Source organism: Calypte anna, chromosome Z (assembly GCF_003957555.1).
Source record: "Calypte anna isolate BGI_N300 chromosome Z, bCalAnn1_v1.p, whole genome shotgun sequence".
NCBI lineage: Eukaryota > Metazoa > Chordata > Aves > Apodiformes > Trochilidae > Calypte > Calypte anna.
In genome coordinates this window covers 28,735,911-28,754,082 of record NC_044274.1, presented here as the reverse complement: position 1 = coordinate 28,754,082, position 18,172 = coordinate 28,735,911, and the positions used below count along the sequence as shown (strand labels likewise).

Here is an 18,172-nt window from a genome sequence, read left to right as displayed (position 1 = left end):
TTCTGTCCTATCCAAGCTGAGACTTGTTTTGTCATGTCTTGCTTCTATAGGAGTAGTGACATACCAGAGAAACTTCTTTAAGGAGAAATATATACTGAATGAAGACCCTTGTTCCTTGCAGTATTTTGTCAACCACTGCAGATTCTTGTAAAGAAAGCAAACTATCAGTATGCTTTTAGGATCTTACAGAAATCTTTTGGCAACAATTAAAACCTACCTGCTTCATTTGGTACAGGAGGTGTTTTCTCAAAACAAGTGTGCTGTTTTAAGGAACCCTAAAGTTTCTCAGTCTTAGTAGACTAAGAGTTTACTAACAGAAAAATATTCATTTCAGATTGGTAGCAGAAGCAGTGTTTATTCCCCTGAAAGCAGCGTGAGAAAAACAGGCTCCTATATTTATGAGGAATTCATGCCTACAGATGGCACTGATGTGAAGGTATGGCAACTGTGCATTTTAATTTATATTTAGAACAGTGAAGTGCTCTGAGAACTTGTCTGTTTTAGAAATGAGAGTATATCTTTGTGTCAAGGATTAATTTTAATGACATTTTTATGCAGTTTGTAAGTAAAGAATGTAATTCATGCTCTAGCTAAACAGTACTTGTTCAGCTTTGCTTATGTTGCTAGAATTAAGTGCTGGAGGCTTATTGTGATACACACTGTCTTTCCTTTTTTGCACTGTATTAGTGCCAGAACATTATATACATCCCTATGTAAACACATAGTTGCTACGTAGGTATTTTGTCTGAAGCTTACAAAGGAATTGGAATTTGAAATAGATTCTACCAACTATCATAGTATTCTAAAAAATAAACAAAATTTCCATACTAATATTACATGAAGTTGCTGAAAATAATGCATAGACCCTAAATGTAAGTATTTTCACTTTTTTCCCATCTGTTTTCTTTAAAAATGTAGCAATCAGCTATCAGAGTGCTGAAATAGAGCAGTAACAGAATAGAGGTTAATCCAGTCATGTGGAGTTTGCTTTTTTTCCTTTTGTGTTAGTTCTGAGTGTTTCAAACCCATCACAAAACATGTAAAATTCATGTTTTAAATTAGCATATTTAAACAAAATTGAAGGTTTAGAGAGTGTGAGATCTAATCCAGTCCTGGGTCAAAGAGCATTTTTATCAGTTGCAGTCCACTTCTTCCTCTTGGTGATCCTTCAGAGGAATGCTCATTTTATATCCTCACACAAATTCCGGGTTCTTTAAGTTGCTACATTTTGTGAGCTATACTTTTCAGATAGTTACACTGAGTAGCACTTTGCAATCAGGATAATCAAGGTTTACAGAGGTCTGAGTAAAAATTTTACAAATTTGTTTACAAAAAGAAAAGTTTCTTGCAACTTGAGCAGATGGAATTCCCTTACACAAGTTCAGGTGCTCTGGAAGTGGAGGACCAAGCAAATGATGATGTTGATCAAGGTCCATTCAGGGAGTTGTGGAGACAGGCAGCCCCACGCATTAGATAGCTCCTATAAAAAATAGAAGGAGTATTTTCTATTTTCTTATTTTCTAATACAAGGAGGGTAATTGCCATAGGAGATTCTGTGCTGAAGGGAACAGAGGGAGCAGCGTGCTGGTCAAGTGCATCTACACCAATGCAACATGGGTAACAAACAGGAGGAGCTAAAAGCCATTGTGTGGCATGACAGCTCTGACAGTGGCTCTCACTATGGAATGCTGCAATGGATAGTTGTAAGCTCTACAGAAAGGACAGAGAGGAAGAGGAGTTAGGTGGGCTGGTTCTGTCTGTTAGGGAGTATCATGATTGTATAGAGTTTGATTATAAGGTTGAGTTACTATGGGTAAAGATGAGGGGGAAGGTAAATAAGGTGGAGATCCTGTTGGGTGTCTGTTATGGACCACCCAACCAGGATGAGGAGGCAGACTGAGCAGTCTACAAATATCTGGCAGTGGTCTCACAATCACTAGCCCTTGTTCTGGTGGGGTCTTCAACCTGTTGGGTGTCTGCTGGAATTACAGCACAGAGAGGAGACAAGCTAGGAGGTTCCTCAAGTCTATGGAAGATAATTTCCTGACAGAGCTGGTAAGTGTGCCTTCTAGAGGAGATGCCTCACTAGATCTACTGTTCACAGAGAAGGACTTGTGGGAGATGTGGTGGTCAGAGGCTGTCTTGGGCTTAGCAACCACAAAATGGCTAAGTTCTCAACCCTTAGTGAAGTAAGGAGAGGGCTTAACAAAACCTCTACCATAGGCTTCTGGAGAGCAGACTTTGGCCTTTTCAGAACACTTTCTGAGACAGTCCCTTGGGAGGCAGTCCTAAAGAACAGAGGGGTCCAGGACAGCTGGATACTTTTCAGGAAGGAAGTCTTAAAACTGCAGGAGCAGGCTGTCCTGGTATGCTAGGAAGGTGACTGGCATGGCTGAATAGGGAGCTTTTGCTGGGACTCAGGAAAAAAAGGAGAGTTTACTTCAGAAGAAGGGGCAGGCATCTCAGTATGAGTACTGGGATCTTAGTAGGTCATGCAGAATGAAAATTAGAAATGCAAAAGCCCAGCTGGACCTCAGTCTGGCCAGTGTCATAAGGGACAACAAAAAGTTTTTTACAAATACATTAACAGTAAAAGGAGAGCCAAGGAGAATCTCCATCCTTTACTGGATGTAGGGTGTGGGGAAACTTGACAACCAAGGATGATGAAAAGGCTGAGATCTTAATGCTTTCTTTGCCTCCGTCTTTAGTTGTCAGACCAGCAGCCCCCAGGATATTCGTCTCCCTGAGCTGCATAGCAAGGAAGGAGAGCAGAACAACCCTCCCATAATCCAGGAGGAAGCATTTAATGACCTGCTACAGCTCCTGGACACCAAGGAGCTTGCTCAGCCTCTCTCCATTTTTTATCAACAGTCTTGGTTAACAGAGGAGGTTCCAGAAGACTTCCCAGTGTGCTGACTAACTAGAAGAAGGGCTGGAACGAGGGTCTGGGGAACTACAGGCGTGTCAGCCTGGCCTTGGTGGCCAGAAAAATTATTGAAAGATTCATCTTGAGTGCAGTCGTGTGGCAAGTGCAGGACAGCCAGGGTATCAGGCCCAGTCATCATAGGTTCAGGAAAGGCAAGTTTTGCCTAACCAACCTGACTTCCTTCTATGACCAGGTGACTTCCCTGTGGACCTTGTCTACCTGGACTTCAGTAAAATCTTCAGCACTCTCTCTCACAGCATTCTCCTAAAGAAGTTGGTGGCTTGTGGCATAGACATGTAGTCTTTGCTAGGTAAAAATCTGTCTGTATGTCAGAGTTGTAGTAAATGGTAAAATCTTGTTGGTGGCCTGTCAATAGTCATGATCCTCAGGGCTCAGTTTTGGGGCTGGTCTTATTCATTATATTTATCAACGATCTACACGAGGGGATGTGCTTCATCAGCAGGTTTGCAGGTGACACCCAACTTGGGTGGGAGTGTTGATGTGCTTGAGGTTAGGAAGGCTCTGCAGAGGTGTCTGGACAGGTTGAATCAATGTGCTGAGGCCAATTATATGGGGGTCAACAAGACCAAGTACTGAGTCCTGCACTTCAGTCATAACAACCCTAGGTAATGCTACAGGCTTGGGTAGGAATTGATGGAAACCTGCCTGGTGGAAAAGGACCTGGAGGCGCTGATCAACAGCCAGCTGAACATAAGCCAACAGGCTCAGGTGGCCTGGAGGGCCAATGGCATCCTGGCTTGTATCAGGAATAGTGTGGCCAGCAGGTCTAGGGATGTAATTCTCCTGTTTCATGCAGCACTGGTAAGTTCTCATCTTGAGTACTGTGTCCAGTTCTGGGCCTCTCACTTCAAGAAGGATATTAAGGTGCTGGGGTTGGTCCAGAGGAAAGCAATGAGGCTGGTGAAGGGGTAGAGGGAAACACTTATAAGGAGAGGCTGAGGGAGCTGAGGTTGTTTAGCTTGGAGAAGAGATTCAGGGGGTATTTTATCACTCTCTACAACCACCTGAAGAGAGGTTGTAGTCAGGTGGAGGTTGGACTCTTCTCCCAGGCAACTTGTGATAGAACAGAGAGGGCACGGCCTGAATCTGCTTCAGGGAAGGTTTAGGTTGGATATCAGAAAGCACTTCTTCATGGAGAAGGGTCTTTCGAGGTCCCTTCCAACCCCAAGGGTTCTATGATTCAAGGATTCTATGAATAGGCTGCCCAGGGAAGTGGTGGAGTCAGTATCCCTAAGGTGTTAAAGAAAAGGCTGGATGTGGCACTTAGCCATGGTCTAGCTGCTGTGGTGTTAGCTCTTAGGCTGGACTTGATGATTTCAGAGGCCTTTTCCAGTCTCAATGATTCTGTGATTTTGTGATTCTGTGGAACGAGGCAGCTTTACCTAACTCACCCTCTTGCCTGAATTGAGTAATTTGGCAGTATTTGCATACATCTGGTTTAGTTGAATAGTTTTTAATCAAAGCTTAGAGTTTTGGTTTTATTTAAAGTGACAGTAACCTGGTTTTGAGAGCTGCTGACAAGTCTCTTCTGGCATATCCCCTGGTACTTTCTTTCAGTGAGCATCAAAACCGTGGCAAAGCAGGTACACAGTCATTCTCTCAAGTCATACTAAAACTAGGTAGATCTCTGCTTTGTTTTATCCTGCCTAAAATACAAAAAACCTAAAACATTTTTATTGAGGAGAATCACTTAGTCCTGCATCTAGATTTCCATAATAAAATAGATTGAAATAATTCTCTAATTAATCTGCTCTCCAAATTCTGCAGATTTTTTGGTGAGAAAAGAATAATTCTCTACCTCTGTACCACCATAATTAAGAAATTAATTTTATAGTTACTCTTTTTCTTTACCAGTGCTTAAGCTGTTTTCTCCTTTTGCTTTATCCTAGGTCAGTAAATTATGTAGGTTCTCTGAAGGCAGAGAACACCATTGAGGGAAGTACTTTAGAGTGACATTTTCAATGATGTATCTTTTGAGGTCATTATCACTTTGAGATGAATTTAACAAGATATATGCATATTTGTAATGTAATTTAATTACACTTTATCAAAGGTTCCTGTTTTTCAATATAGGTGTACACAGTAGGTCCAGATTATGCTCATGCTGAAGCCCGAAAGTCTCCAGCTTTGGATGGCAAAGTGGAACGAGATAGTGAAGGAAAAGAAGTGAGGTATCCAGTCATCTTGAATGCAAGAGAGAAATTAATTGCTTGGAAAGTGTGCCTTGCCTTTAAAGTAAGCTAATTGCTTTCCTACCTGATCAAACATGTAATTAAACTAAATTAAATTAAATTAATTTAATGTAATTCATTGTTTGTTACATGGAACTGTCATAGGGTTTTAGTGCATAGAGCCAAGAGTGATAACTGCTGCAGAACTAGTAGAAAGGTTAAAAGTTGAACTTCCCCATCTTCTTTTAAACTAGAAAAGACTTCATTTAATGCATTGAAATGTTCTGGGTGGCTTGCTTATGTTCCATAAGTTTCCTGAATTCACATGTTGCTATTGTGCTTTGCTAGTCCACAGTGTATCTGTTCTATGCACGGTATGTTTACACATTTTTTTAATGATTTCTATGTTAGCAGAATGCAATTTCACTAACATGGTGGAAGTTTTTGTAACTTTTGATATCTAGTGTTTACATTGGATAGTAGTAAATGTTAATTTGGTATTGACATGACTAGGTCCTTATCTGAAGTTTTTGATAGTTTCCATTTTTGTGTAGCTTTAAGATTACTTTGTTCCAAACTTCATTCAATTTCTTACCCTCATTTCATTTGTCTTATTAAAAGGCTGTTGTTCATTCTGTCTCATCATCTATGTGTAACTGTGATAGCATTCTGGAGCCTGAAGGGAGTGAGCCTCTATCATCTAGAAAAGTGGGCTTTGAGATCTAAAAAAGTAACTTCTTAAAATAGCATCTAATATCCTGTACTAATAACATCAGTATTCTATCAGTGTCAAAACTATCCTGTCAATTTTAAATTTATGCAAAATTGGTTTTATTGGTATTTTGTCATATCACTATCACTGTCAGAATGAGGAATTTGTAGGCCCATCATTGCTTGTGTTGTAAATCTCAAAGATTAAGTTTGTTCACATCTAGTACTGCTAAAGGTATGTAGGAAGGGTATAATCAACTTGGGGATATAAAGTTAAAAATAGGATGATGTTTACATGATGTGAGCAAAACTAATATGGAACTGGCAAAAGGTGCAAAGTATAAAATCTGTCATTTTTGTCATGTTTTCAGATGAATACTGGGTTAAAATATAAAGTTAATTTGGAATAAGCAGTCCTAGAGAAGGTAATGAATAACCTGAACTTTTATTCCTAAAAACAGCAAACAGTTTGTGGCTTTGATTTGCTGCGTGCTAATGGTCAGTCCTATGTTTGTGATGTGAACGGCTTCAGTTTTGTGAAAAACTCCATGAAATACTATGATGATTGTGCTAAGATACTGGGGTAAGAGTTTACTAATTTTTTTTCAGGAATCTTACCTATTCATTCTGTTGTATGTGTCTATATTTATTTGCTACTTATTCCTATATTAATTATTAAAAGTTAAATAAAATAAATAATTTAAATATATTTTTAAAATTGATAAATCTTAACTAAATTCCTTATTCCTAAAGTCATCCAAAACATCTGACTGCTTTGTGAATATTTAAAGCTTACTGAATAAGTATATTGAAAGCTGAAAGTTCTTAAAGGTATCAGATTTTTTTTAAGTAGAGATGCACCACTGCATGATTATGATTGCTGCTGTTTAATATGTGCCCAAATTAATGTACATTTTCAGTGATCTGAACACGTTGTGTACTTCTATATTTGTGCATTTCATACTGGTAAATCCAAAATTATGTAATATCAAGGTGTCTCTGTCGTATCATCTTCACTGTGCTTCTGGAAGCAAAAAAAAAAGGTGTTACAAGGGATGGTACAGAGTTAGGAAGTGAACTCTGTGGCTCTCAAATTACCATTTTGGTTAGTTAAACTGGTTTTACAGTAAGATTGTACTGATACATCATGAGTTTCTGCATTATCGGATCGTCTGGGATCTTATTAAATTGAGGAAGAGATAAGATTAAATCCCAACTAACATAAGTAGTTATGTTGTTTTAGGGCACCTTTTGAGTTACAGTTCTCATACCAATTTTGATTTCTTTTTAATCAAATTATTGTAGCTGTTGAATGCTCTGAAAAAAAGTTATCTCATTATTTTTTCCTTATGCTTGTCATTTGATTAATTTCTGGCTCAGCGTTAAACCGTGACAGATTTATCACATCAGCCTTCACAACACTCAGTTCTTTAGATCTTCCTGTCACTCCAGAAATAGTGATGGATTCTGTCCCTTTCTGATAAGATGGCATTAGTGTGCACTGTGCATCAGTGTCTACAAGGCTTTTTACTTTTGGGGCTCTGATGTGCCAGGCCATCGAATTTACACAGTCCAATAGGTTCAGTTGTTGCTCTCCTCCACCTGACTGGAGGCAGGGCACCTCTAAGCTTGAGCACATACAGCACTGTCAGTATGTGAATTACTGGTGTTTGCACCCCCATTACTCACACCTGATGTACAGGGATCTTGAGTGACCAGCATACTCAGATTAGGTAGCTCCACACTGGAGACTTGAGCAGCCATCCTTTTAGAAGGACCTCCTTTGGTATTCGTCTTAGTCAGCAACTTACATACTCATGCCTGTAGGACAGCAGTAGGTTTCTGATCCCACTTTTTCATATCCTCTCCACTCTCACTCAGGAGTGTCCCTAGGATTCCTCTTGCTGAATTCTGTTTCTCTCAATTCAGTCTCATAGAAGGGTGTTTCCTCTTAAAGGCCGCAATGTCTTGTCCTCCTATTTGAGAAAAATGGGGCAGATGCAGTTTCTCAGCCATTTACTTCACAGCTGAGACCCAGGCCCGATGAGAAGCCGTGACAGCATCTTCGTATTCTCATGCTGTTTTAATCACATCACCCACAGATGGTTCCATTTCTCCAGGAACCCATAACATTACTGATAGTGTATGGCTAAATGGTGATGGTGCAGCATGCACAAACCTTTGCCTCATAGGCTTACGGCATGGGCATGTGATAAGGATCCACAATGTCATCATTGGGATAGATATCATCTTGTACAGCCAATTCTTTCAGATACCTGATAGCTTTTTCAGGTGTGGCTGCTTTGACCTGTAGGCAGTCTATTTCCTCTTTATAGGGATATCTCTCCTTTAAAGATGACAAGAGTCTTCCATAGGCTGGTGGTTCCAGCCTTTTCCCCAAATGGCCGATCAATACCTGCATCTTTGGCCAGGGATCCCAACTGCCTGGCTTCTCTCTGAGTTATTGTTATGGTAGCAGCCCCTTCATTCCAGCATGGGAGTAACTGAGTGAGGAGTGGTCTTTCTCGGAGTAAGTAAGTCCCTCGTGGAATAGGACTGAACATATACTTATGATTCTGAGTCCTCCTGTTCAGATGGTTCTGCTTTAGGTGCTCTGCAAGGAGAGGTCATATCCTCTTATCTGCTCTATCACCTGGTCATCTTGTGCAGACTTCGAAGGACTAGGGCTAAGATCTGACTTCTTTTGTTTTACTTTTCTCCTAGTGGATTGTGGGGGAGCGGCTGTGGTGTCTGCAGCAGCAGCAGAGCAGCAGGGCTCACGTTCTAAACAGCAGCAGTGTTGGGGGGGGTGGAGGCAGCAGCTGCAGCTGTAGCAGATACACTGGCGATGCTCCCCGGCCATGTCCAAGTTGTGGCCTTGAGTGAGGGGGGGAGAGCAGTGGCTGCAGAGGCAGAAATGGCAGTGCTCTCTCTATGGGGTGTGCTCATTCCCCTAGTTGTGGTAGTTGTCTTACTCCTCACCAACAAATGATGATATATGAGAATACATATGCACGTATGAGAAACATTGACAAAACCAAGCAGGAGAATCAAAACTATAATAAGCATAATGCCATTTTGACTAGAATCTGGTGAACTCAGCTCGAAATGAAACAGAATGGTACAATTTCTCAAATTAAAACTGAAAATGTAATTACCAACAAAGTTTTTTATCCCTCTATGAACACCACTACACCATGCACTGTATGTTAGTACTGCAGACCATATCACAACTGCTTTTCTCAAGCAGCTCGTATTAAAGCTATTAACACTCATTCCATCTGCAAAGCAGCATATCACATACCCTAAATATCACAGGTATGGCATCATCAGTTTAATTTCCAACCCTGTGAAATTTTCAAAGGAAACAGTTTAATTCCCTCTCAGTGGAGCCATCTGGGTATCCTCCCACTGAAGTTGGAATTCAGACTATTCAGGTAAATAAGTAAAAAAATTGAACTGGGCTTAAGCTCAAGTCCTGTGTTGGGCACCAATAAATCTGTCATGGTTTGATGCTGAGCCAGCAATTAAGCGAATGACAGATGCTCTCTATTAATCCCCCTCCCTTCCTGATAAAGAAAGGAGAGAGAATAAGGGAGGAAGACTTATGGGTTGGAAACTAAACTACACAGCTTTAATGAATCAATAATGATAAAAAGGAAAATTACTAAATGCATGCAAATATACAGGAAAATGATACCATGTTCCTCCCTGCTTCCGCACAATAGCAGTCACATCACCACCAAGGCTGCAGGGCAGCCCTGGGAAAGTCCAGGCTGGAGTCCTGGAGTCAGCAGCAGTCAGGAGCTGGTACTGCTGACTGGTACACGCAGATTCAGGCTGGTATGGATCAGGACCACAGGGAGACAAACGGACAGAATCCTCCCAGAATGCCGAAGCAAAGAAGGACAGGGGAAGGCAAAAGGAAGAGGGCAGAAAGAGCTTGACCCTTGTGATCCCTCAAATTTATACTGACTGTAACAAGTATGGGATGGAATACTCTGGTCAGTTTTGGTCATTTCTCTTGTCTGCTCCTCCCTAAAGGAGGTTGCAGGTGTGGCCTCTTTACTTCTTTTCTCTTTCTGGAGCACAAAATGTTCCTCAGAACTCAGCGGTGGCCTTGATTCTGCATACCAGTGTCTAGTCATAACTATAAACATTGAGTGTTATCAGTCCCAGAAGCAGACTGAGAAACTTAATTCCTGTTAATTTCAACAAGTGCAGCTACTTACAAGACACTTAGCTGAAAGCAAAATTACAAGACAGAAAATTAGCTCTTTCCCATCCCAAACTAGGACAAGGCTTTATTCTTTAAGGTAATACATTGCATTAAGTAACAGCAGATTTTTTTAAAAGATTTTTTAGAATAAAAATTTTGGCTTATGCTACTTCAAAATGCACATTTTTTCCCCTCAGTTACTGCTTCTTACATAGTTATTAATCTGAAGTTCACTATGTTTTGATGAAATGCAAAACATTTCGGAAACAAAGCACTAACAAGATTTAACAACCTTCTGTAGCTGGAAGCAATGTTATGATTTTGTAGCTATGATTACAGACTCTATCTGTTTTTCCAATTCTATCACATACTTTTGAGAAATTGCTATCAGTGGTATCAGTTACCCTTGGATGAGAATGACTTGCTGATTATCAGGGATTTTCAGTTAGGTTCTGGAGTCAGGTATCGGAGTATGAAAATGAACAAGACTAAACCATATCCAAGGAACTCTTAGTATCTGGAGTTAAAAAAGCTGAGGGTTCTTACAAATCCACGGACGTTAGGCTAATGTGGTGTCTATAGGAGTTTTAGTAGCTTTAAATTGTTGTTTAAGTAGTTTTTTTATTATCTGATTAAAAGAAGAAAATAGGCATCTAGACTCATGACTGCTAGAACTCTAAAACCACATAGATAAAAATGTATGTATGTATTATCTATTTGGAGTTTGCATATGATGTATAGGCTGTGTTTCAAACTTAGTGTTTTGTTTTGTTTTGTTTTTTTAACCCCTTTTTTAGAAATATCATAATGAGAGAACTTGCTCCCCAGTTTCTGATACCATGGTCAATTCCTTTGGAAGCTGAAGACATCCCTATTGTGCCAACCACCTCTGGAACAATGTAAGGGAATAGTAGCTACACTTGAATTGTGCAAAATCCTAATGTAACTTCTGTGTGAATTTTTTTTTCTCTTCACAAGGTGTGTCCACTTTGGCCTATGAACGCTTGTTTTGTGTGATGAAAAGAAGGAAGGAATCCCAAATGCTATGCCACCAATCAGACTTTATGACGCTTAGTCAAGCTGAGTATAGAACAGCAGATTTTCCAGTGTAGCATATTTTTTGCATAGCTTCATTCACTGCTAATATTGTTCCAGCACCAACTTAATATGTGCTTCTAATAAACCTACTCTTCCATTTAATGAAACTCAAAATCATTTTTTTAAAAACTATTTAAAGTAGTATTCTATAGTTACCCAAGTCTTAAAATCAATGTTTATATTTTATACCTTACATAATTTTCAGTTAACCTTGTATTCTTGCATATCCTTCCATCACGTCTGTAATTACATCAGATAACTATGACTGTCAGTTGTCTTGATTAATGGCATTTTAAATATTAAATAAAACACCCTCATATATAGGATTGTGAAATATAACTCTGAATTTTCAGGATGGAGCTTAGATGTGTGATAGCTGTAATACGCCATGGGGACCGAACACCAAAACAAAAAATGAAAATGGAAGTAAAACATCAGAAGTAAGTCAGATCTTGGTAAAAATTAATTTGAATGCTTTATAGCACAGCTCACTTTTTGGGGGTGTGCAGGCAATTAATTGAGCAGGAATTGCACCATACAAGTTGGGTTTTATTTTGTTTTCTTGTAAGTCTTGACTGATGTTTCAGTGAATTAACAAACATGCACCTCTCCTTCTAAAGACTGTCAAATAGGTTGTGCAGACTTTCTTTATCACATGCTGTGCCTTGTGAATAGTCTGGCTTGATGTTACTGAAAATGCGTTTTTCTCTCTAGATGTCTTTATTGAAAACAATGCAGCAGAGAATATTTCTGGTTCATCATTTTGCTGTGAATTCTGTCTTTCTCTTTATATAACTGTTCTTGTGTGAGCTGTCATCTTGCTGCATGACCTTTTGTCTTTTACTTTGTCAGTCTGATGACTGAATTGCTGGTAGATGCTATCTTTGTGTTAACTTTCATAAATTAACTTATGTAATTGGCCTAGGATTAAAAACAATTTCTCTCAAAAATAATGATTTGGTTTGAGATTAGATTATTGCACTTAGAGATACATGCTGTAAATGTGTAATATTGCTGATTTGGCATTTTTGGTCTCTACTTCTGTTCAGGATCATTCTTGAAGATTAAGAATCAGCGTGGTTTGTATTCAAATGGTATTTCGTTTGATATATAGAATACTTCTTTTTAACACTTAGCAAGTCAGTAAGAGAACATTTTTAGTGCTCTTACTTCTTTGATGTCTTGAAGACTTTCTTGGGAAATGGTATTTGAATAAGGATTGGTTTGACCTCTGTAGTGTGCAGGCTTTAATATTCTTCTCTAATACTGTAAAGGTGCCAATTTTATACTTCAAGTATAAGAACCACTCGTTCAAGTAATATTTTAACTTACTGCGGTTTTAATCATTATTCTTTCTCTTAAAGGTTTTTTGATCTCTTTGAAAAATGTGATGGATATAAATCTGGAAAACTAAAATTGAAAAAACCAAAGCAGTTGCAGGCAAGTTTGTCTTTACTGCCTTGCTGTGGTATTTTGTACATAGAAGATCAATTAAGTAAATCCTATGTTTTCTTTCTCTAGGAAGTGCTTGATATAGCAAGGCAACTTCTTGTGGAACTTGGGCAAAACAATGATTCTGAAATTGAAGAAAGTAAAGCAAAACTTGAACAGCTAAAGACTGTGTTAGAAATGTAAGTGTCTAATTTTCAGGCTTCATAGTGATGAAGATTTATCTGCTGTTTTTACCTGTTTGACCAGTTATTGTTTTGATTGTAATGGATATCAAAGATGTAATTTTATATTAATTAAAAAGTTATTAAGAGGACCAATGGCATTTTTTGACATTATGAAGGAGAGCTGGGTCATCTTTCTATTTGTTCTTGTTAACCTTTTTAACTGAACTTACTGCTTTATCTACTACTGCATGAAAAGTACTAGAAAAAGCTTCATCTAGTACATACTTTGTAAGTGAAAAAGTTACTTTCTTTTATCTCAAATTTGTCTCACCTTGCATGTTTTTAAGCCTAAAGTGCTGGGTCTACCTCTTGCAGTGTGTGATATAATGAAGTCTTACGGAGCCAGCAAGAACTTCCACCATGCGTACTATCTAATTGCAGCAAAATTGGAGAGTCCCAAATAAATAAGGCTTTGTAGATAAAGCCTATTAAATAATTAAAAAAACCCAAAAAACAAAGAGCAGAAAAACCCCAAAGTTTTGTTAAAGATCTGAGGTCTCAGAACTCTAAATGGTAGTAGATAGTAGAGAGCTATTATTGAAATTTATGATCATTATTTGAATTAGAGTCCTTCTTGTGAACTTACTTGGCTAGCAAAATAGTGGCCATCTACACTGCCAGGTCATATTCTGGGTACTGATAGCCACTGTAGTTGTCGATAGTAATAGATAAATTACCTGTGTATTCTTCAAATGCTGCTTTTTTGTTTGTTTGTGTTTGTGTCACTTTAATGTTCAGTGTTATGAAAAAAGTAATAAGTATTTTTAAATGGGTCATTATAGAATGGCTGATATTTCTATAGTCATTCTGTGCATGTTGAGTTAGGTTTGTTCTAAGCTTCAATAATGGTGGTCAAAAGAAAGAATGACCATCATAGATTTATTGTATCCTGTTACAGGAGCATAGCAGGTATGAAGGAGATTGAAAATTTTCCTTTCTCACTTTACCCTGTTCCTGTTTCAGGTATGGGCATTTTTCAGGCATAAATCGCAAAGTTCAGTTGACATATCTTCCTCATGGTTGCCCAAAAACTTCCAGTGAAGAGGAAGGTACTACTTTTGCAACTAAAGACTTAATAGCATGTGTATTTGAGTAGTCACAGACTAGTGGTATAACATGTCTTGATATTAAGAAGAAGGAATACATTGTTTTGAATTAATGTTTCTATTGCTGGCAGATATTCAGTCTCTTAATCTGCTGAATTGTACACCTGAAACTATCTAGTAAATTTGTTTTCCAAGGCTGCTTTTTTGTAACAGAGAAGTAGGGTGAGATAAAGCTTCAGTGATTTATCAAAAATAGTGTTTAGGCACTGGGTTGGGAACATCTCACTCAGTGTTTACTGCTATCTTTAAAACTTTTGTGTGCTTTTCTGGTACTGGGCCCATAGGTTATTGATTAAAATTACTGTAGGATATTTAGCATCCAGTTTTTCTTTAATTTTTGTATATTTTGCTTATGGTTTCCCTGTGATTTAACTGCTTCATAATTCTCTGTTTAAATGCCCATTTAGTTTTCCAGTTCAGTATTTTCTTTATGTTAGAATGCTATTAAAGATCCTTAAGGCTGAAGAGAACCTTTACTGAATCTCTGCATAGCCCAGATACTTTTGTTCATACAAAAAACCTAAAACAAACCCCACTTTTCTACTGTACTTCACTACTGAACTCCTCTCTCTGTGTACAATTAGATAATAGAAGAAATGAGCCATCCCTGCTTCTGGTTCTAAAATGGGGAGGAGAGTTGACCCCTGCAGGCAGGGTTCAAGCAGAGGAGCTTGGAAGGGCTTTCAGGTGTATGTATCCAGGTGGACAAGGTAAAAAAAAAAGTTCAAAGGCATGTATCCCTTTTAAAGATAATCAAGTGCAAAATGAGAGTTTGAGCAAAATGTTTGTTTGGTAGGAGATTATGCTGGATTTCCTGGATGTGGTTTACTTAGATTACATAGCACTTACCGACATGATCTCAAAATCTATGCTTCTGATGAGGGACGAGTTCAGATGACTGCAGCAGCTTTTGCAAAGGTACAATGTGAAACTGTATTTTAAATTTTAAAAATTCTAGTGTTCTCAAGTTTGTTTTTTCTTTTGAAGACTCGGGGAGATTTATGGTTTATTAAGAGTACACAGTGTGTAATGAGTCTGTGTTTTAAAAGAATTTATTTTCTGAGTATTTATTACAATGAGAATGAGTGTCCCATTAACGTTCCAAGTATTTGGAGTTTTTTCAACAGACAGAGACAGGTTTTAATCCTACAGCCCTATCAGTATACTGTGGTTCAGTGATACAGATCTTTTAATCGTGTGAGAAGACATGTTTGTGCATGTGTTACATAAAATCTTAGGTGAATGAGTTTAAGTGAAAATACAGAGTGACAGAGAGATTCAAGAGACCTCTATTGGTCATCTAGTCCAGTTACACACAGCACAGAGCCAGTTTGGATGAGGTTGATCAGAATTATATCCACTCACATTCTGACTATCTTCAGGGCTGGAAATTCCATAGCGTTTCCAGCTTTTTTCCATTCCACCCCTCATTTGCAAGTCTTGTCTCTGTTCCTCCCAATTAGCCTATTCCTGATTCTGCCTTCTCTGTGTTCCTTTTTCATCCGTGCTTACTTTCTGCATGATTTTCAATGTGTCAGAGTTACCTGCTTTTGTGCTTTGAGGAGATTGTTCTTTGCATTTTTGTCCGTCACTGCACTCCTCCATAGGATTCTATGAACAAGCTAAAGTCTACTTGTTTTAAGTTTAGGGCTCTAAAGCAATTATTTTTCTTATTCACTTCTCAAAAGATGTCATAATATTAGGTTTCAATTACCAAGGCTGCCATTGACCTCCACATTTCTGACACTTTTAATTAACAGGTCCAGAAAAATGCCCCTGCTTGACAGTTAATCAGCAGCCTTTGTCAAAGCATTGTCCTGGATGTTTTCCTGAAATCCAGATTGCTTGTCGCCTGTATACTATCTATGCATATGCATGAGGTAACCAGGACTAAGGGCCATGGAAAACAGAGCCTGCAAGCAGAAGGCTTTTTCCAGTGTGTTAAGAAGGGTTCATCTATTCCCTCTTATAAATCACATGGTCTGTAGGAGATGCCCACCATGATGCTGCCCTGTGCTTATTTGTCCCCTGATCCTTACAGGCAAGATCTCGACTGCCTTTTCACAGATTTGAAAACAAATGACCCAGTGTTCAATCTGTACTATAAAGAATCCCAACTCTGTCTCATCGCTTTGCTGGCTTCCAAGTCTCTGTATTTAGCAAAACTCCATTGATGTGAACTATTCCACCACATCTCGGTAATCTGAATAAATGCACAGCTCTGCAAATATTCAGACTTTTTTCTCCTGTTTGTTTCCATGCTGCATATGTTGGAGCAGAAGTTTTTCAGCCATCTGTCATGCTTTCTTCTTGATCAGCAGGCTTGATGAGACACAATTCCATTCCCTAGTTAGCTCAGTGTCTCTATTACTGGAGAGGTCACAAAAGTTTCCAGCCTTCTCCATTTTAGAAGTTTACTTTCACCTCTTATTTAATTGTAACCTTTGATTGTTGCCCTGCACCATGCAGAGTTTTGTGTTTTGCCTCCACGGCATCTGAAAAGACTGCCTGTCTCCCATTTGTCCTCCTAGATGCTGCTCAGTTTGCTTATTCCTCCAATAGCTACTATTTGGTAACGCCGTGCCTTGAGCAGAGCATGTCTGCTTCAGGAACAGTCACCTACTTTGGCACAGGGTCTTCCACAGGTGCAGATCCACAGCTGCTCCTCTCCATGATCCCACACAGGCTACCGTTTCACATCTGCCCACCTGTGACACTTCAGGGGCTGCAACTCCACATATACCTCACCATGGTCCTTCAAGGACTGCTCCACCGAGCTTCTTCAGGGATTGCTCCACCATACTCCTCCATAGGCTGCAGAGGGACAGCTGCCATCTCACCATGGGCTGCGGGGAAATCTCTGCTGGGCACCTTCCCCCTTCTTCACTGACCTTGGTGTCTTTTCTTTGGCACTGCTCTCTCACTTCATCCTCTGCTCTGCAGGTCTCTTTTTCTATATTTTTCTCAATTTTGTTTCCACTTTCTTTAATATGTTACTTGCGGAGGCACATCCAGCTTCCCATATCTGCTTGGCCTTGGCCAGAGCAGGGCCAAGATTCTAACTGAGGAAGCTTCCAGCAGCTTCTCACAGGAGCCACCGCTGTGGTCCCCCTGCTTCCAAAACACCACTGCGCTAACCCAAGACATAGGTCACTCCAGCTAGTGCTGAGTAGGATGGTCTATGACATCTCAACATCTCTACTGCACCAACAGTAGCAATCCTGTACACCAAGGCAGTGTTTTGGGGGCCATTTCTGTGCAACATCAGCATTGTCTGCCAAGTCCCTGTGTATCTAACCCACAGGCAAGTGATACAATCTTGTATTTAAATTAGTGTTTTGGGTGGGTTTTTTAAGCTTCTCTTGTACTCTGATCATTGTCTGTTTCCCTGATTAGTTGTATTATTTGCTTCAGGGACTACTGGCCTTAGAGGGTGAGCTGACTCCTATTCTTGTCCAGATGGTAAAAAGTGCAAATATGAATGGTCTATTGGACAGTGACAGTGACTCTTTAAGCAGCTGTCAGCATCGTGTTAAAGCAAGACTCCATGAAATTCTCCAGAGAGACAGAGAATTTACTGCTGAAGATTACGATAAGGTTAGCATCTGATCAGTTTTCTATGAAATCCAATAGATAGCCACACAGTTTTTTGTCTCATTAACATGCTGAATGAGTGCATATTAATATAGTTCATGCTGCCTTAGCACAGAATACACGATTGTTCCTGGTTTAAATGTAAGTAATCTTTGTTATTGTTAAGAAACTTATTTTTCATTCAATAGTCTTTACTCTGTCTGGTGTAGCAACTAAATACAAGGCCTCAAATGAGGTTTACGCTCATGCTGCTGTTTTCTAAAAGGTTTTGAGAGCAAATTACTTAAAATTAATTTTTGTACTCTGTGTGTATTTTCTGTGTGGATTTGTTTATACATATGGATTAAAAGTATCATCCAAACCACTGCAAGCAGTGAATACAGAAGTACTTTGAAAAAGTGAGAAGGTATAAGGTCCTGAGTATTTATTTAACTTCCGTCTTCTTTTTTGCTATATAGATGCAATGAGATCTGAAAGTAACAGAGCCATTTCCTCTAAGACAGTCACTGAAAGTAGCTAACCTGTGGGATTATAAAGTGATAATAACTTTGTTTTTCTGTTTGTTAGTTTAAACTTACTTACACTTTGGGTAAACAATATGTTTGGGGTTTTTTTCTGTGCCAGAGTGTACTAGGTAGAGAGCAGGAGGT

The 18,172-nt window shown here is 39.1% G+C and overlaps 1 protein-coding gene across 3 annotated transcripts in view; it reads left to right on the top strand.

The window, feature by feature from the left end:
- Positions 1-18,172, top strand: part of PPIP5K2 (diphosphoinositol pentakisphosphate kinase 2) — a 54,966-nt gene that overhangs the window by 15,341 nt on the left and 21,453 nt on the right. For all 3 annotated transcript variants that reach the window (XM_030467030.1, XM_030467029.1, XM_030467028.1), the window contains exons 7-17: positions 335-436; positions 5,021-5,182; positions 6,291-6,412; positions 10,846-10,947; positions 11,500-11,586; positions 12,511-12,586; positions 12,668-12,777; positions 13,786-13,871; positions 14,513-14,638; positions 14,725-14,846; positions 17,343-17,525. In XM_030467030.1, coding sequence (XP_030322890.1) covers positions 335-436; positions 5,021-5,182; positions 6,291-6,412; positions 10,846-10,947; positions 11,500-11,586; positions 12,511-12,586; positions 12,668-12,777; positions 13,786-13,871; positions 14,513-14,638; positions 14,725-14,846; positions 17,343-17,525 — 1,278 coding nt within the window. The remainder of the gene's footprint in view (positions 1-334; positions 437-5,020; positions 5,183-6,290; positions 6,413-10,845; positions 10,948-11,499; positions 11,587-12,510; positions 12,587-12,667; positions 12,778-13,785; positions 13,872-14,512; positions 14,639-14,724; positions 14,847-17,342; positions 17,526-18,172) is intronic.